Source organism: Rutilus rutilus (assembly GCF_951802725.1).
Source record: "Rutilus rutilus genome assembly, chromosome: 22".
In the NCBI taxonomy this organism is placed as follows: Eukaryota; Metazoa; Chordata; class Actinopteri; order Cypriniformes; family Leuciscidae; genus Rutilus; species Rutilus rutilus.
The window spans coordinates 2029026-2055793 of NC_140227.1; the positions used below are offsets into that span (position 1 = coordinate 2029026).

Here is a 26768-nt window from a genome sequence, read left to right on the forward strand (position 1 = left end):
GAAAGCAACACTACCGACTAATTAAAGTTTGGTCGATTAAGCGTCCTCTCGTCCACTATCAGGGGCCAGCGCTGTTTTAATCCATCTTCACTTAAACAAACTGATACCGATACTGAAATCCCGAGAGCGATCTTTTAATCCATGGTGTTTTCAGTTGATGCGTCACTAAACATCATTTGTAGCACTCCCACCATCTAATAATCACCATTAGCCGTCGCTTTTGATAAGAATTTAAGTATTAGCTTTCAAATCATGCCACTTCCATCACAACATTTGCTCTTAACCCTTGTGTGGTGTTCAAAACCCTATAACCCCCGGGATCTTCCCGGTCAAAAATGACCGGACTATAAAAAATAGCTTCTAAATCTCTCATTATACTATATTTTCACCCAATTTTGGATTCAATCTTTTTGTCAACTTGTTCTCTTTCAATTAGGACTGGTTTTATATCTCTATTTGCATCTGATTAATCGTAGGCCTCATTTATTTGACAGTAGGGATCTCATTTTTTGAGTAAAAAAAACATTATTTTTGAATAAATTTGGAAATATTAAATAAAATCTGAAGAAAATTGGCACTGTTGATCACACTAGTGGTGTTCCACTGGGCCATTGTGGGCCATTGTTTCAATGGGCCATTGAAAGTGAATGGGAGAGACTGAAAAGTTAGAACGCCATGAGGAATATCTTTAGATCTGATTAATGGAATATATTGAGTTTGGGCTCTTTTTAATCATGAGCTCCTGCTGTAAATAACGTTGTGCCATTTTTCATGATCGATGTATGTTTCATGAAGATACGAGTAAAAAGGTCAAGTCTAAGCTACCTTGCTTGGCTACGTGCGTTTGTGGATTTTTTGTGTATTAGAACTCCATGAGGAATATCTTTAGTTCTGAGTGATGGATTATGTTGAGTTTGGACTCATTTTAATTGTAAGCATCTGCTTATGATTCTCTCCGGGTCAAAATGACCCGAACACCACATGAGGGTTAAATTGAAATCGAATTGAGGTCGCAATCGAAACCGAGAGCTTGTGAATGGGAATAGAATCAGTCGTCAGATCTGCATCGGTTCCCAGCTCTAGTTTACATCACACATGTCTGAACACACACTTCATGTTTCTCAGATTAAGCCGGCATTAGGTGTCCTGATTCCTCTTCACAGAGCCTGAATAACTGATTAGAGGAACACATGGACAACAGCTCTAGAAACCTTCAGAGGAACAGTTCACCAAAAAATGATTTATTTATTCACCCCGAGGCCTTCCGAGATGCATATAACTTTCTTTCTTCAGACAAAGAGAAATTTGGAGCAGGATTTTTCTCCATAAAATCCATATTTCGGCAGCTTTATTGGGCTCCACACGACCCCAGCCGACACATAAGGGTCTTTTTCTAGTCATTTTCATCTACAAATGCTCACCTTGGTCCAGCTCTAAGAGACGTTTGAGTTCATGACCTCTCGCATGACATATGCACATTACATCCAGGATACACGCATGAGTGGACCACTTATAAAGTAGATCATTTTGTCCTCTAAAAATGACATATTTAAATGTTTTTTTCCTTGAAAAAAATCCTTAAAATAGCTACAATGTAACTCGACACCCTTCCCTCATTTAATATGTGGTGAGAATCCAGCTTTTAATGTTATGTGTCTATGTGGTGTTTTTAATGTGCTTTAAGTCAAACCATGTGTAAGTTCATAAGTCGACAGCATTGCTGAGTATTTTCTCCTTAAAACTGCAGTGAACCAAAGACAGTCTCAAAAACACGCTTTGAAATCGCTGGTGTTTCTGACGTCACAAACTACCTTGTAACCAATCAGATCAACGTGTGATCGTCAACCAGTGGATCTCTGAGCTGAGTGAGTGAGTGGAGGCGGGGCTCATTTGCATATTCATAGAACCACGTATACTAAATGAGGCAAGGGTGTCGAGTTACACTCAAGATATTTTAAGCCATGAAGAATTTTCATGAAGAAAGGGAAAAACGCTTAAATATGTCATTTTGGTGATCAAAGATGAGTTTTAAGGGATAAAATGATTGACTACAGGGGGACTTTAATTTCTCTTTGGCTGAGGAAAGAAAATCATATACATCTTGGATGGCTTTGGTGTGAAAGAAATGGTGGTTTATGTCAACTATTCCCATAAGGGCCTTAAGGAACAAAGTTTTTTTTTTCCATTCTTCGCTTAGGGCTAAAAAGAAGTTTGAAATACTGTTAACCAACACCCAGACGCCGTCCAGATGAATATGTAAATATGTGCTGTACACTTTCCTCTCAATAACTAAAGAAACACAGCGGTGAGAGAACAGCGGTTCAGAAAGCATCTGATGACAGCGATGTGGATGTTTACAGTCTCTCTGAGAGTCAGCATTACAGTCACGTCATGTTTATTCACTGAGCACTTTATACAGTAGATCTCATCCTTCCCTCGCGCTTTGTAGCACATCTTTCCCTCGCCCCTCAAAATGACCTAAAGCCCTAAAATTATAATTAATTTGTTTTGTTTTTTGTCGAGGAAAGCTTATTTTATTTCATTTAGATTTTTAATGCTAATTTTTGGAGATTTTTTTGGTTTTATATTTTATTTACCTTTTAAATGACTTGATTTGATCAATAAATAATAAATAAATAGTAATTTAAGCAAATTTCTCACATTCTTTCAACTTAAATTCAGAATAACTCACAATTTCATGCATAAACCTTTTAATTCAGCTCAAAATATCTTACATTAGGTGTCTTTGCCGAACTCTTGTGGAAAATAAATAATATAACATGATATTTCATGACTCTAGATGGCCTTATAGATCTATGAGCAGCAAATGAGCTGATCGCTGGGTCCTAAAGTCAGTTTCTTCAGTATGCATTCAGATACACATGTAGACATTTATAAAATCATTTTTTGGGAAAGTTTTAGCATTTTTAGGTTTTCTATGTGTACTGAAGCATTCCTCGCGTTCCATTCATTCCTAAGGGGGTCAAATTGACCCGTTAGGGAAGGATTTGTTACTTTTTAAATCCTCGAATCCATTAATTTGTGTGTGTGTGTGTGTGTGTGTGTGTGTGTGTGTGTGTGTGTGTGTGTGTGTGTGTGTGTGTGTGTGTGTGTGTGTGTGTGTGTGTGTGTGTGTGTGGGTGTGTGTGTGGGTGTGTGTGTGGGTGTGTGTGTGGGTGTGGGTGTGGGTGTGGGTGTGGGTGTGGTTCAAGTGCAACAAAAGTCCTAAGGTCTTGGACCCCTCTGATGAACACTCAATAAAAAAAACAGTTTCAGGTCAAAATGAGCCAAGGGAAGGATGCTTGTTTTACCATATGACACAGGAACACATACGCTGTATTTGTACTTGACAGCGACACTGACAGTCTCCGTCTGTAGTTTATATCCGCTGCTTTATTCTGTCTCTGCCGCTGCTGTGGATGAAGTTACGGGGTTATAAACCACCGCCTGAGCCGGTAACACTCACCGCATGCTGTGTGTGTGTGTGTGTGTGTGTGCGCGGACACTGAACACCTGTCACATGCATCATGTGTCTGATTCAGTGTGTGGACTCTGGTCGTTTCCAGTGTGCATGTCATCGCTTTACTTCATTCCCACAGTTCACTGCGAACGATGCAATCTCCTGCTGCATTGGGTTCGACGGTCATGTGACCGGTCGCGTCTCATGTAGTGGCTCATGGTCTGTCATGCATGTGCTGTGACTCATGTTTTCATCTTGTTTTATGTGTGTGTGTGTATGATCGGGCTGGGCAACGATTAAATGCACACACATGCATGTATTTATTTAAGAAATATTAGCATGTATATACTGTTTATATATTCATATATTATATAAATATTTAATATATAAATTAAAAGAAATCTTAAATGTATACATGCATGTGTGTGTATTTATTTATACACAGTACACACACATATATTATGGAAACACAAACTTTTATTTTGGTTGCGATTAATCGTTGCCCAGCCCTAATGATATACAGTGGGTACGGAAAGTATTCAGACCCCCTTAAATTTTTCACTCTGTTATATTGCAGCCATTTGCGAAAATCATTTAAGTTCTTTTTTTTTCTTCATTATTGTACACACAGCACCCCATACTGACAGAAAAACACAGAATTGTTGACATTTTTGCACATTTATTAAAAAAGAAAAACTGAAATATCACATGGTCCTAAGTATTCAGACCCTTTGCTGTGACACTCATATATTTAACTCAGGTGCTGTCCATTTCTTCTGATCATCCTTGAGATGGTTCTACACCTTCATTTGAGTCCAGCTGTGTTTGATTATACTGATTGGACTTGATTAGGAAAGCCACACACCTGTCTATATAAGACCTTACAGCTCACAGTGCATGTCAGAGCAAATGAGAATCATGAGGTCAAAGGAACTGCCTGAAGAGCTCAGAGACAGAATTGTGGCAAGGCACAGATCTGGCCAAGGTTACAAAAAAATGTCTGCTGCACTTTAGGTTCCTAAGAGCACAGTGGCCTCCATAATCCATGGAAGACGTTTGGGACGACCAGAACCCTTCCTAGAGCTGGCCGTCCGGCCAAACTGAGCTATCGGGGGAGAAGAGCCTTGGTGAGAAAGGTAAAGAAGAACCCTAAGATCACTGTGGCTGAGATCCAGAGATGCAGTCGGGAGATGGGAGAAAGGTGTAGTAAGTCAACCATCACTGCAGCCATCCACCAGTCGGGGCTTTATGGCAGAGTGTCCCGACGGAAGCCTCTCCTCAGTGCAAGACACATGAAAGCACACCTGAAGGACTCCAAGATGGTGATAAATAAGATTCTCTGGTCTGATGAGACCAAGATAGAACTTTTTGGCCTTAATTCTAAGCGGTATGTGTGGAGAAAACCAGGCACTGCTCATCACCTGTCCAATACAGTCTCAACAGTGCAGCATGGTGGTGGCAGCATCATGCTGTGGGGGTGTTTTTCAGCTGCAGGGACAGGACGACTGGTTGCAATCGAGGGAAAGATGAATGCGGCCAAGTACAGGGATATCCTGGACGAAAACCTTCTCCAGAGTACTCTGGACCTCAGACTGGGCCGAAGGTTCACCTTCCAACAAGACAATGACCCTAAGCACACAGCTAAAATAACGAAGGAGTGGCTTCACAACAACTCCGTGACTGTTCTTGAATGGCCCAGCCAGAGCCCTGACTTAAACCCAGTTGAGCATCTCTGGAGAGACCTGAAAATGGCTGTCCACCAATGTTTACCATCCAACCTGACAGAACTGGAGAGGATCTGCAAGGAGGAATGGCAGAGGATACCCAAATCCAGGTGTGAAAAACTTGTTGCATCTTTCCCAAAAAGACTCATGGCTGTATTAGATCAAAAGGGTGCTTCTACTAAATACTGAGCAAAGGGTCTGAATACTTAGGACCATGTGATATTTCAGTTTTTCTTTTTTAATAAATGTGCAAAAATGTCAACAATTCTGTGTTTTTCTGTCAATATGGGGTGCTGTGTGTACAATAATGAGGAAGAAAAAAAAAGAACTTAAATGATTTTAGCAAATGGCTGCAATATAACAAAGAGGGAAACATTTAAGGGGGTCTGAATACTTTCCGTACCCACTGTAGGTCATATTCTCTGTGTGTGTGTGTGTGTGTGTGTGTGTGTGTGTGTGTGTGTGTTCACTCTTCTGTTTCTCTCTCAGGCTACTGAATTGGGACAGACGTTAAATGACAGTGTCATCAAGCCCACACAAGAGAAGGTAACATCATGTTTGTAACTCGTCTGGTTAAGAGCGTAATGTCAGATTACATTTTCCACATGGATGTCACACAAATACATTTTATATCCAAGTAAATTCATCCAGGTTTAAAAATGGATACACTACCATTAAAAAGTTTGTTTTAAAAGAAGTCTCTTCTGCTCACCAAGGCTGCATTTATTTAATCAAAAATACAGTAAAAACAGTGAAATATTATTACAATTTAAAACTGCTATGCTGAATATACATCATTACTCCAGTCTTCAGTGTCACATGATCCTTCAGAAATCATTCTAATATGATGCTCAAGAAACACTTCTGATTATTATCAGTGTTGACAACAGTTGTGCTGCTGCAGATTATCGTGGAAAAGCGTCATAAATTTTATTTTTCAGGATTCTTTGATGAATAGAAAGTTCAAAAGAACAGCATTTATTTGAAATAGAATCTTTTGTAACATTATAAATGTCTTCACTGTCACTTTTGATCAATTTAATGCGTCCTTGATGAATAAAAGTATTTATTTATTTATTTGAAAAAAAAAAAAAAAACGCACCCCAGATGCCAATGTATGAAACCAAACCTTAAGGTTAGTCATGAATTCCAGTATTTCACGCTGGTCACATGTGCTGCAACCCGAATCCACATGTTAGTTGATGACCTTTTTTTTCCCCCATGAATCACACGTAAAAAATGTCATTAGACTATAACTGTGACCATCATCGACGAAAAAAGAAATCTCTTTAATCTTTTTAAATGAAAAGAGGAGACAAATTATTCTCTACTACGAGCTTCATGTGTGCGGTTGCCGGACGCCAAGATTTGAAATCCCCCCAATCAGAGCTTTTCTCTTGATACATTTTCTGCCCGGTGCTTTACTTAATACTTACAATCTGGCAACCATGAGCGTGATCTGAAAACACTCTTGCTTGTACTCAAGGTAAATCATCACCACCGTCTGTTGAACTAATGACTTGGTCATCAGCTATGATGACACACGACCGCTTTCACATTACCAGTGTTTCATGCGAACTAGAGAAAATTTCATATCACGATAATAGTGACCAAAATTATCGTGATTATCAATATTATCACGGTTTTGTTAAAACGAGATGAAAGTGTTCAAAAAGAACTGATGCTCACACTGAAAACATTTCAACAAGGTTTATATTTGAAAATCAACAAACAACAAATAAAACAAGCAGATCTACGCACTTTAAGCAAGATTATATTCTGTGGAATTTCCTTCCTTATAATGACCGTCGTCAGTAGCAACGCATTATAACGCAGCGCACATGCATCATAACGGACGCGCTCTCTCGTTTCATTCAAATACAACTTGCCGTCTTAAGTCTCCGTTTTTGATTGTATTGAAAATGAAATCAGAGTTGATTTATTGTTTACAGAATTTGATAATATTGTTGTGATCATCTTGTCAGGACGATTGTTTTGTACGCTGTACAAAATTCATTTATAAACAGGTAAGATTTAAAGCATTAATCTGCCTTCCGCCATTCCTTCTCCAATAAAACAACAACATTGCGCGCTGCGCCTGCGTCAGACTGTTGCTGGCTGGACAGGATTTACAGTGAGTTATTAAAATCGCGATAATCAAACACGGTTTTAATGATAATTCAATTTTAAACGATAATACTAACCGTCAGTACATTTTATCGTGGTCGTCCCATCCCTAATGCGAACCGCGTCCCCAGTTCAGTGTGAAAGAACCTTTAAACTGCTCACTGTGAGCTGAGGTGCAGCAGAGGTTGTGGGGTAAGATGTGCCAGCGACCTATTTTTCCGTTGAACAAAGTTCACCAGGATCACTGTGCTCTGATTGGTCGGCTGGAGCAGTGTGTTGTGATTGGTCGAGCGCTTCGAGTGTGTTTGGGAAATGTCCCGCCCCTTACCATAACCGCCAGTTTAACACACTACTAACTAGCTCAACCAGGCCCCGCCCCTTTATTCTGCGCATCAATTATTATAATGAGGAATATTTTGCTGTAAATTGTCAATTAAAATAAAATGGGATAAAGCAAATAAAGATAGCTAAAATAGAGTCACGTCTTATGCAAAGTCATTTATTATTTTCTAGGGATGTCACAGTATATCACAATACAACAATGCAACAATATGTATGGCGGATGGTGACTGTGTAATGTGGGTAGATCAGCCAAAATGAAAACTACTTTCAAGTTTTGAGAGTTTTAGTGTCAGTACTACATTAAACTTCTATATAATGTTGAATATAATGTATAATAATGCAGTGCGGGAATATGTGTGTGTCCTGATAATGCCAGATGTCTGATGTTGCCAGTAAAAGTGTCCTACATTATTATAAATATATCTAGTCAGTGACAGTGAAAGCATATTCATCTACAATAATTCAGTATTTTCATCTTCAGAATCATGAATATTGTTATTCTGGTGTCTCTATTGTCCTGTGCTTTGGGTTTCAGCACCAAGTCCAAGACTATTCATTTACACCCACCAAATTTAGCATTTTAATCAACAGTTAATTTTTTGTAAACCTTTTATCATGTGTCTTGGAGTATCACAATAATATCGTATCTTGAGTTCAGTATCGCGATATGTATCGAATCGTGACATGAGGGGATCGTTACACCCCTAATCATTTCTTTTGATTTCGTGGTGAAATGTTTTAATGTGAATCTCACTGAATGAACTGCAAACATCATGAATCCGGTGGTTGTTCTGCCGAGTGTGTCGATCGCGTTCACACACAGTGCGTTTCTGCTGACTCGTCTAGGTGAAGGAGGGGAAGTTGTTTGATGAAATGGCCGTCGGCATCACAGGTCTGGCCACTAAGGTACGAGTCTGAGGTGTTTCTCACACACACTTCTGCTCACACTCATCTGACGCTTCGCTGATGTTCAGCGGCGCGTCGTGATCTGGGTCAGGCGAGGCGTGTGAGAGAAACCATGTGCTCTTTCTGTGTCTCAACTCACTCTTCTTTCTCTCTTTGCTTTTCTTGCTGGCATTGTGATTATGGTGGTGAGTATGATGATCTAGAAATAACATAATCACGAGAAGGAAGTGTGTGCAAAGAAATCAGTAATCACGGATGCTTGTGTTAAAGACCCCATGAAATTTGAGCAGATTAACTCTTTAAATGTACAATCTCTGCTGGGATAACAGACCAAAATACGACTGACATTGAGCATCTCATCAGGCTTTATGGATGTGGCACATCTCCAACCTTATGGATGTTAAACAACAAATACAAATGCCAAAACTTCATGTTTCTATGGAAAATGTCAAAACATCTCATCGGGTTATTTCATGGGGTCTTTAAATCGTCTCTTATTTATAAGTTATGTGAGGATTAAACTGAATAACCCAAAGGCCCTTTCACACCGCAGCAGAGAAACATGATCATTGGACCGTTCACACTGAGCATGAAGCTGCAAACTAATGAAACACAGCGCTAAATCATCAAGTTCAGCAGCGCAAACACTGATAAATAAAGTGAGATTAAATCCATGAAGTCTATTTGTCTGTTATTAATGCATTAGGGCATTATTGAAAGGTTATATTTACCTGGGTGTCTGATTTTGCTGCTGATTATCTGTCGGCTGTGAAAGGGTCTTAAAACACTGTGATTTGATCCTTTCTGTGTAGGCAAATGTGTTCGGATCAGTGGTGTTAAAGGGATAGTTCACTCAAAAATGAAAAGTATCCCATGATTTACTCGCCCTCCAGCTATCCTAGGTGTATATGATACTCTACTTGCAAATGGATGTAATCAGAGTTATATTAAAAAATGTCCTGGCTCTTCCAAGCTTTATAATGGCAGTGACTGGAGCATGAGATTTTGAAACCATTTTATGATGGACAGATGCGCTTTTATGATGGACAGATGCGCTTTTATGATGGACAGATGCGCTTTTATGATGAATATGATGCGCTTTTATGATGGACAGATGCACTTTTATGATGGACAGATGCACTTTTATGATGGACAGATGCACTTTTATGATGAATATGATGCGCTTTTATGATGGACAGATGCGCTTTATGATGAATATGATGCGCTTTTATGATGGACAGATGCACTTTTATGATGGACAGATGCACTTTTATGATGGACAGATGCACTTTTATGATGAATATGATGCGCTTTTATGATGGACAGATGCGCTTTTATGATGAATATGATGCGCTTTTATGATGGACAGATGCACATTTATGATGGACAGATGCACTTTTATGATGGACAGATGCACTTTTATGATGGATAGATGCACTTTTATGATGGACAGATGCACTTTTATGATGAATATGATGCGCTTTTATGATGGACAGATGCGCTTTTATGATGAATATGATGCGCTTTTATGATGGACAGATGCACTTTTATGATGGACAGATGCACTTTTATGATGGACAGATGCACTTTTATGATGGACAGATGCACTTTTATGATGAATATGATGCGCTTTTATGATGGACAGATGCGCTTTTATGATGGACAGATGCACTTTTATGATGGACAGATGCGCTTTATGATGAATATGATGCGCTTTTATGATGGACAGATGCATTTTTATGATGGACAGATGCGCTTTTATGATGAATATGATGCGCTTTTATGATGGACAGATGCACTTTTATGATGAATATGATGCGCTTTTATGATGGACAGATACACTTTTATGATGATAGATGCACTTTTATGATGGACAGATGCGCTTTTATGATGATAGACGCGCTTTTATGATGGACAGATGCACTTTTATGATGGATAGATGCACTTTTATGATGGATTGATGCACTTTTATGATGAATATGATGCGCTTTTATGATGGACAGATGCACTTTTATGATGAATATGATGCGCTTTTATGATGGACAGATGCACTTTTATGATGGACAGATGCACTTTTATGATGGATAGATGCACTTTTATGATGGACAGATGCACTTTTATGATGGACAGATGCGCTTTTATGATGGATAGATGCACTTTTATGATGGATTGATGCTTTATTTTGTGCTTAAAAATCTCATCCTCCATTCACTGCCATTATAAAGCTTGGAAGAGCCAGAATATTTTTGAACATAACTCAGATTGTATTCGTCGTCATATACACCTAGGAAGACTCGAGGGCGAGTAAAGCATGGGAGAATTTTGAAATGTTTGTGTGAACTATCTCTTTAAGTCGCTCTGTGTTCGTTCAGGTTCAGGGTGCAGGTGCTAAAGGCTGGAAGGATATGACATCGTTCTTCGGTGGGAAACAAGAAGCCGCTGATGATGGGTAATTACACTTTTATTCAACAAGGATTAAACAAATGGTAACGCTTTATTTTACAGTGTCCTTGTTACATATGTTACATGTACTTACCATAGTAATAACAGTAAATTATGCATAATTACATGCCACTAATCCTACCCTAACCCTATAGTAAGCACATGTAGTTAATTAATAATTCTCAGTACTTAAATATATAATTACACTGTAACAATGACACCTTAAAATAAAGTGTTACCGATCACAGTTACAAATGCTTTTTGCTGATTTTTTTTCTTCTTCTTCAGTTCTGCTTATGAAGAAGGTTATCAGAACCAGGATACCTTCGGCACTCAAGCTCCTAAGAAGGACTTCTGGGAAACTTTCGGGAGTGCCGTGTCTCCCAGTGATTCTGTGGAGAAGAGCTGGAGCATGGAGGCTCACGCCGACAATAAGAACAGTGCCGGAGAGAGCTGGGAGACCTGGGACAACGACTGGGAGAAAGCTGGAGGCGCAGAGAACAAGAAGAGCCCGTCGAAACCCAACGAGGACTCCTGGGACAACAGCGGCTGGTAGACCGGCTCGAACACACCTCTTGACGCTCGTCTCGCTCGTCGTCCTTCGTTTAATGTTGAGAATGATTTATAAAGGTCTTTCTGACCCTTTCTCTGTCCATGATGGAGATGTTTGATATCACCGTATAATGTTTCATGTCGACACCAGCAGAGATCTGCATGTCATCTGCTGTTTGTGGTCTGTGGATCATAAACTTTCTGAAAATGTGAGCGGATCGCAGTGGCTTTCCTTCGTCATGACTGACTCTGTATGTCTGTCTGTTCATGAATTTTTGTTTTATACGTATATATGACAGATTCCTATTAAAAAAAGAAAAAAGCGTTTTTATCAGCAGAATCATTCAGTCGTCATAAATCATCCTGTTTATTATGCGTTCATGTTGATATTATGTCATCCTGTTAATTATGTAATCATGACAATAACCAAACGTTTGTCAGTAGAAGCATGAAACGTTTAGTTGCTATCCCTCAGTTCGACATCCATCACCTCATGGCCTTTTGTGGAAATCGCTGGTATTTTTAAAAACATTTTGGGCGTTTATAATCATGCTGTGTATTTCGTTTGTTCATTTGTTTCTGTAGTGAATGCTGCGTCGTCATTCCAGATGTGAAATGTGTTTATGACATGCGAGAACAAATTATCACAAGGTTTCATGTAAAACTCAAAACGTTATTTATTTCTCTTTTGTTTGTGATTTCGGCTGAACGGGACGTTTCTCTTTACCTCGGTAATAAAGGTGGTTGTTTACTTGTATTACTGTCAAGGTCACCCTGAATCTCTCTGTGATATTGAACATTTCTATTATCCATCCGAACATCATGTGTTCAATGATCCGTTGATTTGATATCTTCTTCTGTGTGGATGTACCGGACCGGTACGTCAGTGAAACACACCATATGTTTGAGCTGTAACAACACCCGCTGTGTCTGGGGAACATGGGCGAGCTACACTATATTCTGCTAGTTAAATGGTATAGTTAATAAAGCGTTAAACACCACCTGACTTCTGAACTTGGTCTCATTTGAACCTGATTTTACTGAGAAGTGAAAGCAATGAGACTAATAAAGGTCATGATTTGACAGCTGAAGATGCTTTCTGTGCAGATTTTGAACATGTTGTCACACTGGGTATATCACAGATGGTCTGGATGACACACATTCAATTCATTTTACATTTATTCGTGTAGCGCTTTTCACAATACACATCGTTTCAAAGCAGCTTTGCAGAAAATGCATGAGTCCACATTACAGTTTCGAGTGAACTGTTATCAGAGGAGACTGTCTAAGTTATGTATTTCAGAAATGTACATATACAAATCACAGTTAGCTAAAAATACATTAATTTAAACAATGTAATAATTGAAGGCAGAAACAATGAGCTCACTGATTGAAGTAATTAATACTCGTTTGTTAACAAATGATTATGACGTTTAGAAAAACGTAACGTGATGTGAAGATGTGATGGGTCGACTGAAGGTTTGAGGAATCTGGAGTTTCTTCGTGGAAATGCTTTCAAATGGGCCATAAACAAAGGCATTACAGATCTGCGGTGTGCCTCAAGGCTCAGTGTTCGGTCCTCTCCTGTTCTGTGTTCATACAGCCTCACATGACTTTCCTATCAGTGTTTGCTGTGCAGCTCCTCATCCAAGCTCTTGTCATTTCAAGATTGGACTGGCATTGAATCTTTGAATCCTTCACAATGAGGTGCAAAGTCACTTTCCAGACCCTGAGCTGCCGATCTCCACCCGAACTCACATCTGAAGCTGAAGACGCCTCATCCACAAACACTGAAGCCTTAAAGTCCTCCTGTAGTCAATCATTTTATCCCTTAAACCTCATCTTTTATCACCAAAATTACATATTTAAAAGTGCCTTTCTCATGCCTTAAAATATCTTGAATGTAACTCGACACCCTTGCCTCATTTAGTATACGCGATTCTATGAATATGCAAATGAGCCCCGCCTCCACTCACTCACTCAGCTCAGAGACCCACTGGTTGACGATCACACGTTGATCTGATTGGTTACAAGGTAGTTTGTGACGTCAGAAACACCAGCGATTTCAAAGCGTGTTTTTGAGACTGTCTTTGGTTCACTGCAGTTTTAAGGAGGAAATACTCAGCAATGGTGTCGACTTATGAACTTAATTACACATGCTTTGTCTTAAAGCAGATTAAAAACACCACATAGACACATAAACAACATTAAAAGCTGGATTTTTTTAAAAACTTGATTTAAATCAATGCACATAATGGATTGCTAATGATGGAAATATGTCTTTCTGGTGTAATTTAAGAGTGACTCAAGGTAACATTGTACAATGTCAGCTTCAGAGATGTTATAATGTTTTATTACACCCAAAACACAGTTAAAATTCTGATGTCGGATGATTTAAGGGATTTTAATAGCTCAAACAGTAGTGTGTGGTGCTTGCAGTGATGAGGTCATGGGTTCAGAGACAGTGCTTATATGTTCAAGAATGAATGTGTTTCCATGACGACGGAGTAACAGTGCAGCTGTATCCATAGCAGCCACTTGCAGCACAAAATGAAAATCCTGAGGTGGCATAAGAGCATCAAACATTGTCACAGTCAGCAAACTGCTGAACATGTGTTTGTCAGTTCATTTACAGATGAGGGTACTCAATGTCACTGATGTCACGTGATGCAGCCTCCTTTCATGACGTCAGCGTGCATGAGTCAAACTTCACTGACGCGTGCATTTATGCATCCAGAGATGTACATGTGCGCAAGATTTAGTTCAAGTTAAAGTTAGATGGAAACATGAGTCATGACAGTACATATGTGCAACACACACACACACACACACACACACACACACACACTGATGTGCATCTCTTCTCTGCTGTGGTTTATATTTGCTTCAGTATTTTTGCATTTTAAGGGTTCAGGTCTTTATTGTCATTTCATACACATTTTCACATGAAGGAACGAAACTAAGGACAAGTCAAAACACAAGATAAAAACATTAACCAATAAAAACATTAGAAACTAGCGAGTATGTCTAAGCAGCTTTGTCAATAAAGAGCAGAATAGACAATGCAAGAATAAAAACAGTGCAATTTAATTCTACTTAAGAACTATAGAGCAAGTCGTGTTTGAGATGTGTTCAATAAATCCACTTCTATATTTAATTAATCATCCAGTTTCCACAGCAGTTAAAAAAAAAAAAAATGTTTTCTGCATATCATCAGCCTTTATTTCCAGTGCTTTTACCCATCTGTCTCGAGTCAACCAGTCATGAAGTCGTTCACCAGATCTGGTCATGGACTGATGCTGCTGCAGTGAATCACAGGGCGGGGCTTGATCACATCAATCACTGCAGCGCGTGTGCTGATTGGCTGCTGTGAGCTGTGGGCGGGGCCAGATGGAGGGCTGAATCATTCATGCACAATACATACAGAGACTGAAGCTCGCTCTGTACTGGATCATATAGTACGATTAGAGGTATATAACAGATGAATGTGATGATCAGATTGAGGAAGAGTGTGGTGATGAAGATGTAATGGCGTAAACTCCGCCCGTCAGCCTCCATCTGAACAGCAGCTCACACACATCACTGTTTTATCGCTGGTTTTGGGGTAAGAGCATGAAAAACACCCTCGCTTTCTGTCTGACAGCGCTGTCACAATCATATCTGCGCTATTTGCATGTCGCCAGATGGAGATTTAATGGAAATTCATCTCCATTTGACGTTTTATGATCGATGCGTCTGAGATTGCAGAGTTAAACGCGTGACGTGTGTGAACGCTTCCGAAAGCGATGCGATTTTAATTCACATTAAATCGACGCACATTCAATAACGTTCGTGTTGACTAGTGTCATTTAAACGTCATGTTCATTCTCTCATCTCGATGTGTGTCGAACTATTCCATCAATAGAACTGACACTATCAAGCACTAAACGCACGTCAGATACAGTGTCACAGATCATATCACTGTGCGAAATCTATAATCCATAATCCATAAGCGTAAATGACAAGAAAACATAACGATTGTTGTGTTCGGTTCGTTGTGACGTCATCTCGATTATGTCATAGAGGGGTCGTTTGTGTAGCATTCTATTTTAGAATCCTGTCTGTGTAACCATGGTGATTCATATCTCTTAGGAAACATAACTTTTTAAAATCTGGGTTATACTTTTGTTTTAAGGTGTCCTTGTTACAGTTATACAAGTACTTAGTAATGTTAATTAACTACATGTACTTACTATAGGGTTCGGGGTTGCACTTTATTTTACAGTACATGTAAAGAAAGTACTGGGTAACATGGGTTAGGGTTAGGTTCAGTGTCATTACCTTAGTTATTACTCAGTTATTGTACTATAATAGTATGTTCATGCAGAACAAGACTAAAATAAAGTGCTACCGGGTTTGGTTTAGGGTTATTTGCTTGTAATTAGGGTCATGCATAATTTACTGTTATTACTATAATAGGCCTACGTACAAGTAAAATGTGTAACATCTGTAAAATAAAGTGTTACCTAAAATCTTGAGTTAAGAATTAAGGTTGGAAGATAAGATGAAAGAATGTAAATAAGAATTAACGGGTGCAAGACTTTATAGCTTATACTGATCCAGCTTAATCAAGTCCTTCAGGTTTATGTGAAAACTTAATGAACTGTTAATGAACTGCATGCAACCTAATACACAGATTCCTCTGTCTGTGTTTCTAGGGAGTTTAAAGCAATATTATTCTGCTTTTTATGAGTATCTTCATGAGTGATGCAGACAATGATTGAAACATAAATGTAAAATAAACGCATAATGGAAACTATTTAAGAATCTTTTTGAGCTAAAATGAGATTTAATGTTCTCTCTGTTGTTATAATCCCGAAAAACATACTCAGACTGTTTTACAGTTGCAATTAAAACAAGGATTTTAAACATAACCTAAGTGTTTGAGAGATTCATCTTGAGCTCTGTTCACATTTCTATAAGAAAGCATGTCGGAGTCAGTGGTGTGTGTGCAGCATACTGATGTGTGTGTTCAGCGTTTCACAGCCACCGCACGTCAGTGTGTTTCTGTGAGGGTTGCCCACCGCTGGCCAAGCGACAGATATGCAAATGAGCAGTGAGGCAGAGACTACCAATGGGAGAGCAGAAACTGATATATTCTGCTGTTTAAATAGGTTGTGAACGTGCCATTGCTGATTTGTATAGAAGCTTGTTTCTGCCACAGAATAAAAAATAAAAAAGGTAATTGCGATTTTTTATCTCAGAATTGTGTGATATAAAGTCGCAATTGCGAGTTATAAAGTTAGAATTGCTTGATATAAAGTCAGAATTGTGTGATATAAAGTCAGAATTGTGTGATATAAAGTCACAGTTGTGAGAAAAAAAGTCAGAATATCTCTGACTCAATTCTGACTTTATAACTCGCAATTGCGACTTAATATCACACAATTCTGACTTTATAACACACAATTGCGACTTTGTATCTCACAATTCTGAGAAATAAAGTCAATTGTGAGATAAAAAGTCGCAATTATCTTTTAAAATGTTTTATTCTGTGGCAGAAACAAGCCATAGATGTGATATCCGTGAAGAGAAAGCGTGTCATTGATGTGTGTGTGATCTGATGGTGTGTGTTTCAGTCATGCCGCCTCCGTCGGACATCGTGAAGGTGGCCATCGAGTGGCCCGGCGCAAACGCTCAACTCATCGAAATTGACCAGGTATTGTTCATTACTCATACGCTAGTATCTCTGACAGTGTTGGGTAAGTTACTCTAAAAAAGTAGATTCTTTAGATAAGAATCTTTATTGTCATTGCACATCAGGTATACAATGACATTGCAGGTCATCTGCGGCCAGTGCCTAATAAATATAATAAATATATAAACATTAAAAAGAAGGAAAAAAAAGAGAAGTAAGGAATATATACCTCATTTACACATCATAGCACACACATACTTTATGAATTCACTGACCTAATGGCCCAAGGAAAAAAAAACAGTTTTTGAGTCTATTGGTCCTGCTCTTAAGGACTGCTCTTTACTTTTTCGAGGGAAAAGTAATTCAATTACAGTAACTAATTACTCAGTAATCAGTGACACCAACACATGCAGGTTGTTTTGTGCTATTGCTTTTGTTTGACCTGCTGACATTTGCACTGTCCTCTTAAAGCACATAATGCTCCTTCCTTTTTTTACAAAAATGGAATTATGGTGATATTTTCAGTCACAATACCACAGTAAACACAGTTATCAGCCACTACTGTACTGATGTAAAAGCAAGAAGAAAATGACTAAGGTTACACATTTTGTAGGAAATCCCCCGTTCTTCTGTGGGAATTTAATAGTAAAAACAATGTCTATTCCGGATCCGGAGATGCTGCACTATTTCGGAAGATACTATTAAATGTACTATTTCGTCCCCTACTGTATGACAGTGTAAACACGGATTGCCGGAAAATCTCGTCATTGGTGGGGAAAGAGTTAAAGGGGCCTATCTTGCACCCAGCGCAGTTGACCTCATGTATCATTGATATTTTGCACCCGACGCACAGCGGACTGTTCCCTCCACAGACACACGTCGGTAAATTAGGGAATGAACTTGCGCTCCCGGGGAAGGTTCAGCGAAAAGAGGAGGCGTGTTCCGGTGCAAACGTTCCCTGGTGCTATTTTGCAGTTTCAGAAAACAATTCCGCCACAGACCAGGAGAAACCTCGTCTAAAGTCAGCGGCGCGTTATTCAGATGCTGTTTTAAGGGCGCATGCTTGGCCATAATGTAGCGTGTGCACAACACACACACACTTTGCTTCTCTCATCTACACAGACGCAGTTCTCATTTTGCAAACCATACATTATTACAAGGAAAAATATTCCACACGAGGGAAATCATTGTGGTGTCCATGAAGATGTGAAAAAATAGGCATAAATCTAGCTTACACATTTACCCAAATTATTATACGCCTGTTTAACCGAAGCTAATTTGGGTGTGTTTCTCCATCCCCAATGTCACTTCTCTGTGTTTTACGGCCCTGACGAGAACGTCGGTCTCCTCGGCTGTGAACCGCTCCTGGCGTGCGTCTGGCAAATCCACCGTTATAATAGCAATCCGCCATGGAACAAGCACGCCTGCTCTTAAAGGGAATGTGAGATGACGCTCTGATTGGTTTATTTCAAGTTACGCCCAAACCACACCTATGAGTAATGAAGCTGCTTCAGACCAACACATTTTAGATTTGCGTCGGGCGCAAGAGTCATTTATCCCGCCGGTATAATAGCAACAGCGCCCGAGATCCGCCCACAAAGTTACTTGCGTTTCACGTTTGATACTTGCGTTTCAGATCGTTAAAATAGGGCCCAAAGAGTAATAGTTCACTTAAAAATGAAAATGGACTCCATTGACTTCCATAGTAGGAAAAATATATATAATGAAAGTCAATGGGGTCCATCAACTGTTTGGTTTCTGACATTCTTCAAAATATCTTCCTTTGTGTTCAGCAGAAGAAAGAAATTCATACAGGTTTGATACAACTTGAGGGTGAGTAAATAATGACAGAATTTTCAGTTTTAAGTGAACTATTCCTTTAAGCAACGACTGTAAACCAATGAAGACGGAGAATGTGCTGCTTTCGCTGAGATTAAACATCTCTTTCACAGGAGTGTCCTGGCCAAGAATGGCCAGCAGTTTCAATCACACACTTACACATCAAAACAACAAGTAAAAAATTAAAACACTTAAACACAATCATTGCACATCATTGAGTCTTCTTCAAGTGACCGAATAATAGATTTATAATGTTCCATTGACACCATAGTTTGTAATTTCAATTTCGTTTGGAGTAGATTCCATTCAAATAGAAGCCCTTTTTCCCAGTTCAGTTCTTACAAATGGAACAGAAAGAGAAGAACAATTGTAATAACGTTGTAATTACAAGATGAAAACCTGTGACGTTCTACAAGACAGAGTAGTAATTACATGAAGAAGGACGTGAACGCTTTTTACAAGTCGGAATCTCGTGGAAAAAACGTGGCGTGAACCGTTGGACGTGAAGGCGCTGGTGTTCTCATCACTTTCAAAATAAAAGTCCTGCGTCCGACAAATGGGCTAAACAGATAATTAAAACATGCCAAATATAGACTGTATAGGTCATATATAGGTCATGGCAATATATCAGTCGACCAGTAGTAATTACTGTAGTATATGTGCAGGAGCTACATGTGCTGTCTGATTAAAGAGATTCACAGCAGAGAGTCTGTAATGTGTGTGTGTGTGTGTGTGTGTGTGTTGCAGAAGAAGCCACTGGCGTCCATCATTAGAGAAGTGTGTGATGGGTAAGTTTGCTAAAGCTAAAGCTAAACACTGACATTGTGCTGAATTCACACACTCACGTCTCTCTGAATGACCTGAACTAAACCTGACCTCAAATCTGAGTTTATTTTACCCTCACTGCTAACTAAACTCTCAGAGACGTGCACGAATCTAGTGTGAGATGTGTTATTTTACACACTGAACCACTGGTTTATATCACAATGTAGTTGTTTTGTGAAAAATGTCCAATTTCAGTTTGTATTGCAAAAATGTTTTGCATCACAGGTTTTCTGTAATTGTAAGTTTAAACATGCAAATTAGTTAATGTCTAATTAAAAGTGCACTGATTTGCATATATTTCCACAACAGAAATCTGAACATTGGATAAAGCCAGGTTCAAACTTCTTGTTAAAGTTAAAGCTTTTTTAAATTTTTACACTGAGAAAATGCTTTTCATACTCAGTATTTTTGTCTGGTTTCCAGTCCAAATATCTAAAAATTCTTAAATCAAGAAGCATTTACTAGATGAGTAAAATGCCATAAGATATTATGTCTTGTTTTCTAGTGAAATAAATCAAAATTAAGTGATTTGTTGCTTAAAAAAGGCTAAATTATCTGCCAATGGGGTAAGAAAAATAATCTTAATTCATACAGAATTGGCAGATATTTTTGCTTGTTTTAAGCATCAACTCACTTAATTTTGATTTATTTCCCCAGAAAACAAGACATAATATCTTATGACATTTTACTACTTTAGTAAATGCATCTTGATTTAAGAATTTTTAGATATTTGGACTGGAAACAAGACAAAAATATAGCTGCATGCAGCAATTATCGGGGCCAAGCAGAATAAGACAACAAGACATGTCAACATGTCTGAAAGTGTCAGACCAACTGCAACAATGAGCAATTAAAGATATTAAAGAGGATTTTAGGTGAAATGGCTGAAAAATCACATAAACAGTAATTAAAAATATGATTTAATTGATTATCACTTTTGACCAATAGGTGGCGCAGTTACAAAACATCACCAACTGATGTGATGTGGTCAGAGTGAAGTGACAATGACACATACAAAGTTTGGTGTCAATATGTCAAGGCATTGCAGAGATAAAGCCTGAATAGTCCTTTCGGCATCATGCCTCAACTTTGCTGCTTCGCTATACGAAAACGGTTTCGTTTATCGACATGAAGTCCATAACTTTTAGTCGGCACAGTCTGGAGATGATACGATTCGATTTTGGTGAAAATCGGACAAACGGTCTAGGAGGAGTTCGAAAAAGTAGGTTTTGAATGAAAATCAAGATGACGGACAGGAAGTTCGGCCAAATAAGGAAAACTTGGTATCTATGTTCTCGGCGTGACCCAAGGAATCTATTAAGACAAGTGACATTTAAATAGCCAGATGTATTCAAAAGTTATTAGCCTTTTTGGAAATTTTGTTATAGCTTTTCACCACTAGGTGGCGCTGTCTCGAAATATTTTGGGTACCTTCAGGGGATGGTGCTGATGGCACATTCTGAGTTTCGTAATATTACACCAATGCATTTGTTAAGTATAGCATTTTATTTCACAAAACTGTATTGAAGTCAATGGGAATTTCATGTTTTGTTCTATTATAGCGCCACCAAGAGGCTCAGTCCCACAATTTTTTTTATGTGTCCTCAGAGTGAGCCCATATATCTGTGTGTCAATTTTGGTGAAAATATCTCAATTCGCTTCGGAGTTATAGACATTTATATGAAAAAACACGTAAAAAATGACTGACACATGACTTTGATTGGATTTTACTACCCCTTACTATCAATATTTTCGCATTTGGGCATTGGTGTGTTCGCTATTGACCTATGTTTCCAAACTTCTGACTGTGGTTTCATCTCGATCGGACTAGCGGTTTCAAAGATATCGGCAAATGTTTTTTAAGCGCTAAATCACAACGCTACACAAACCGTAAGGCGAAACCTAGCATGTTTGGTATCGTTGGACTCGGCAAGGATTCAGGAGTCTAATGAGATGAGTCTCGTGAAAATAAGTCGACCACACCCAAAGTTATAAGCATTTGAAAAAAAAAATTAACCACTAGGTGGCGCTGTTTCGAAACTTCTCACGCTCCTTCAGGGCATCGTGCTGATGACCCATACCAAGTTTCGTAACAATCCGTTCATGCCTTCTTAAAATACAGCATTTTAGCACAAAATTCAAAATGGCCGACAGCCAAAATGGCCGATATAGAAAAATTGGATATCAGTCGACTCGGCATGTTGCCCTGAACCTAACGAGACCAATTTTATGATTTTTGGACAAACTGTTCAGAAGTTATAAGCAAAAATAGCCATTTTTCATATCTCAGGACCAGAAGGTGGCGCTGCGCCGAAATGCAGCATGTAGCCTCAGGTCATGCTTGTGATGACATGTACCTGTCACAGTGTCTGGTTTGTGTTTTCCTGGTAACCACTAGAGGTCCTCTTTCCCTCACGGTGTCATTTACTTCTTGAACTGCATTTCCCACAATCCCTGTCTGGACTCATCACTTCTGTCACGGAACACATACAGGAAAAGGTAGATCCAATAGCAGTATATTTTATTGGGCAATCCGAAATCGTAGTCATCCAGGCAGGGGTCAAAATCCAAATAATCAATCCAAACACAAGAAACAAAACAAGAACAAGCGAGAAAACAGACCTCAGAAGTGGTGTGACAATAAACAAGGACTCCGTGACAAACACTAACCAGACAGGGTATATATACAAAGAAACTAACAATGTGATAGGGAACAGCTGAGTGCAATGATCAGTGATGAGTCCAGACAGGGATTGTGGGAAATGCAGTTCAAGAAGTAAATGACACCGTGAGGGAAAGAGGACCTCTAGTGGTTACCAGGAAAACACAAACCAGACACTGTGACAGTACCAAGTTTGGTCTGAATACGATAAAACGTTGCAGAGATACAGCCTTACGACTGTTTTTGCAAGCGCTACATAAAATTTGTTCGAGCGTTTATCGAAAACGGTTTGACGAATCAATTTGAATTCCATAACTTTTTGTCACCACTGCCTGAAGATGATCTGGTTCAATTTTCGTGCAAATTGGACAAACCGTCTAGGACGAGTTCGAAAAAGTAGCTTTTTCGGAAAATTCAAAATGGCGGCCATATTTTTATGACGGAAAATGACGTCATAGGATGCAATCGAATCGACATGAGCTCAGGAATCAGAGGAAAAAGAATTTTGTTGATTGGCCATACGGTTCAAAAGTTATTAGCGTAAATATGAGTGAAACTTTGGACAGGTGGTGGCGCTAGAGGGAATGAGTTAGACACACCAAAATTGGTGTATTTAATGTTGGGACTGTCCTCTATCAGAATGTCAAACCGTTACAACTTTCCCGCAAACGCTTCTATGGGCTGCCATAGACTCCCATGGCGGAAGAATAATAATAAGAAGAACGGGAACAGATACAATAGGTGCCTCCGCACCTTCGGTGCTTGGCCCCTAATAATAAGAACGGGAACAGATACAATAGGTGCCTCCGCACCTTCGGTGCTTGGCCCCTAAATACTGAGAATGAAAAGCATTTTTTGCAGTGTATCACTCCATCAACAGACTGAACAACACACTTTTTCACCACACTTTCAAGAGTAAATGTTGTATAAACCAGGCGAATGATATATGAACAACCCTTTAGGAAAGTGTGGTGTGTGTAAAGCTGCTGAAGTGGAGATTTCTGACTCTCAGCCTTCAGAGATATGGATCGGAATTGAAATCTACAGATACAGTGCAATAAAATAAACACTTAAATGTGCATTTTGGATGTTTTATTTCTACTAGTCTGAAAAAAGACATGTTATGGAATCAAAATAGACCTGAAAACTGACCAGTGCATGAAAAAACAACATGATTGTTCACATCTTTAGTGTTCATGTTCTCTCTCTCCAGTGTTGAGGTGATTATATCTGAGCAGAAGTTAGTGCATGATGTGTGTCTGGGTCACAGTGACTGAGATGCTGGATCAGGTGACATCAGTGTGTGTTGTGTCTGTTGTAGATGGTCTCTGTCAGGATCGGAGCAGTTCGCCCTGCGTTACGCTGATGGGCCGCAGCTCTACATCACTGAACAGGTGAAGATCCACTGCTACTGGATATTCTCAGTTTTCACGTGACGTCACACACTTATAGGAACGAAAACAAGCCTGGCTTCCATTGACCTCCAGTCATTTTTACTAAGTACTAATGTAGTAAGACATATTAAAAGACCAAATTCAGAATAAACCTTATTGATGATGCTACACGCAGGCGAGCGGATGAACCCAGAATATAAACGCAATACACAGTTTCTCGTTAAGCGTTTTTAAAAAAAGAAAACCTTATCCATTCAGCATGTTGCATTAATATCCTGGGTTCACTTGGATCTTTTAATATCGCTGTTTTAGTACATTAAGGTGCTTTAAAGTCCTCCTGTAGTCGATCATTTTATCCCTTAAAACTCATCTTTGATCACCAAAATTACATATTTAAATGTTTTTTCCTCGTAAAAAAATTTCTTCATACCTTAAAACATCTTGAATGTAACTCGACACCCTTGCCTCATTTAGTATACGCGGTTCTATGAATATGCAAATGAGCCCCGCCTTCACTCACTCACTCAGCTCAGAGATCCTATGGTTGTGTAACCCTTTATTTCTAGGTGTCATTGTTACAGTGTAATTATATATTTAAAGGTGCTGTATGTAGTTTTCAGCGACCTCTAGCGGTGATGTTTCAGATTGCAACCAATAAGTTTACAAGCGCGTGCTCGAATTTAAGAGCGAGCACTGTGGGTACCGAGACGCAACACACCGGAGAAAGCATCACACAACATGCTGGAAACTCAGGTAAACTCCCACTGCAACGTTACAATAAAAGGCTACTTTTATCAGCTTGACGTTGAACTAATGCTCCATGCTCGTACCATGATAAGTATGGAACCCTATCAACCGTGCCAAATTTTGCCACTGCAAGCACCACTTCACATTTTCTTCAGGAAATGTACATTCTAGGTTTGTAGATAAGGTTTTTCCATGATTCAAATGCCCTGCCGATGTTGAGCTGTGTTTTTTCACCCGAAGTTCATGCGATTCACGTCTGGCCTTACGAGCATCAGCAGAAAAAAATATGTGGATTTCAATGTGGAGTTTGTGTTGGAGTCTGTGTTGTGCTGGGAGCAGGTCATTTCTTAGTGTTATCAGACATGTCATAAGTTGCATAAGTCATAAGTCCATGTCATAAGTTGCAGTGTCGTTGCTGTTGAGTGCAAAGTCAGTAGGCTAGACGAGGCGAGAGGCTCGGGAACGCGCGTGCAGGTCACGTCACTGGATTTCGCGGTAAATCCGACCCGGCACCTTCACTTAAAAATAAGAATACTTGCTTTCCGAGGTAATAGCAAAACCCGCAAAGTGGATCATTTTAATGTGAGATTACAACCCCTTCACACACAGGCAATAAAAAAAGGATTCATTTCAGTAGAAAAGTTACATACAGCACCTTTAAGTACTGCGTAATAATAATCAACTACATGTCCTTACTATAGGGTTATCTTGGACCCAGCGCAGTTGACTTCATGTATCATTCCTATTTTGCACCCGACGCACAGCGGACTTTTCCCTCCACAGACGCACGTCGGTAAATTAGGGAATGAACTTGCGCTCCCGGGGGCGGTTCAGCGAAAAGAGGAGGCGTGTTCTGGCGCAAACGTTCCCTGGTGCTATTTTGCAGTTTCAGAAAACAATTCCGCCACAGACCAGGAGAAACCTCGTCTAGAGTCAGTGGCGCGTTATTCAGATGCTATTTTAAGAGCGCATGCTTGGCCATAATGTAGCGTGTGCACAACACACACACACTTTGCTTCTCTCATCTACACAGACGCAGCAGTTCATATTTTTGCAAACCATACATTATTACAAGGAAAAATATTCCACACGAGGGAAATCATTGTTGTGTCCATGAAGATGTGAAAAAATAGGCATAAATCTAGCTTACACATTTACCCAAATTATCATACGCCTGTTTAACCGAAGCTAATTTGGGTATGTTTCTCCATCCCCAATGTCACTTCTCTGTGTTTTACGGCCCTGACGAGAACGTCGGTCTCCTCGGCTGTGAACCGCTCCTGGCGTGCGTCTGGCAAATCCGCCGTTATAATAGCAATCCGCCATGGAACAAGCACGCCTGCTCTTAAAGGGAATGTGAGATGTTGCTCTGATTGGTTTATTTCACGTTACGCCCAAACCACACCTATGAGTAATGACGCTACTTCAGACCTACTCATTTTAGATTTGCGTCGGGCACAAGAGTCATTTATCCCGCCGGTATAATAGCAACAGTGCCCGAGATCCGCCCACAAAGTTACTTGCGTTTCAGATCGTTAAAATAGGGCCTTCAGAGTGTTACCCAGTTCACTCTAAATTGTAATGTGGACTCATGCATTTTGTGTAAAGCTGCTTTCAAACGATGTGTATTGTGAAAAGCGCTACACAAATAAATGTGAATTGAATTGAATTGAATATTCTAACCGGAGAAGGTCCCCTTCTGTTCGGTGGCGCAGGAGTTTAATGGATATAATCTGTGTTTGTCTTTCAGAGTCGTAGTGAGATGAAGAACGGCAGTATCCTCCGCCTGGCCATCTCTCCTGTGAGTCACACCTCCTCCTCCTCCTCCTCCTCCTCCTCCTCTGCACAGATAATGTTCCAGGTCACATGGAGACGCGGAAGCGACAAAACATTCTGTATTATGATTCATTTGTTGATGTCAGTTTGAAGAGAAAGACTTCACATCTGCACACATATATATACAAACGCGCATCCCTATAGACTGAACACGTAATACGCATGTGTCTGCCGTCAGCGTTCTCATGGATTCACGTTTTTGAAGTTTACGTGGAGATTTTTCTAAATGTTTCAA

The 26768-nt window shown here is 39.5% G+C and overlaps 2 protein-coding genes across 8 annotated transcripts in view; both read left to right on the top strand.

Annotated features, from left to right (window-relative positions):
• The window catches only part of arfgap1 (ADP-ribosylation factor GTPase activating protein 1), a 34397-nt gene extending 21843 nt beyond the window's left edge, over positions 1-12554 (top strand). Inside the window, exons 10-14 of one of the 6 annotated variants that reach the window (XM_084394824.1) lie at positions 3426-3455; positions 5674-5730; positions 8500-8559; positions 10932-11008; positions 11290-12554. In XM_084394824.1, coding sequence (XP_084250950.1) covers positions 3426-3455; positions 5674-5730; positions 8500-8559; positions 10932-11008; positions 11290-11557 — 492 coding nt within the window. In that variant the 3' untranslated portion in view covers positions 11558-12554. The remainder of the gene's footprint in view (positions 1-3425; positions 3456-5673; positions 5731-8499; positions 8560-10931; positions 11009-11289) is intronic. The other 5 variants (XM_084394825.1, XM_084394826.1, XM_084394827.1 and 2 more) reach the window with 5 other exon arrangements.
• A 2383-nt stretch (positions 12555-14937) lies between these two features.
• The window catches only part of elmo2 (engulfment and cell motility 2), a 35345-nt gene continuing 23514 nt past the window's right edge, over positions 14938-26768 (top strand). For both annotated transcript variants that reach the window (XM_084394820.1, XM_084394821.1), the window contains exons 1-5: positions 14938-15157; positions 17172-17251; positions 19817-19857; positions 23878-23950; positions 26448-26498. In XM_084394820.1, coding sequence (XP_084250946.1) covers positions 17174-17251; positions 19817-19857; positions 23878-23950; positions 26448-26498 — 243 coding nt within the window. In that variant the 5' untranslated portion in view covers positions 14938-15157; positions 17172-17173. The remainder of the gene's footprint in view (positions 15158-17171; positions 17252-19816; positions 19858-23877; positions 23951-26447; positions 26499-26768) is intronic.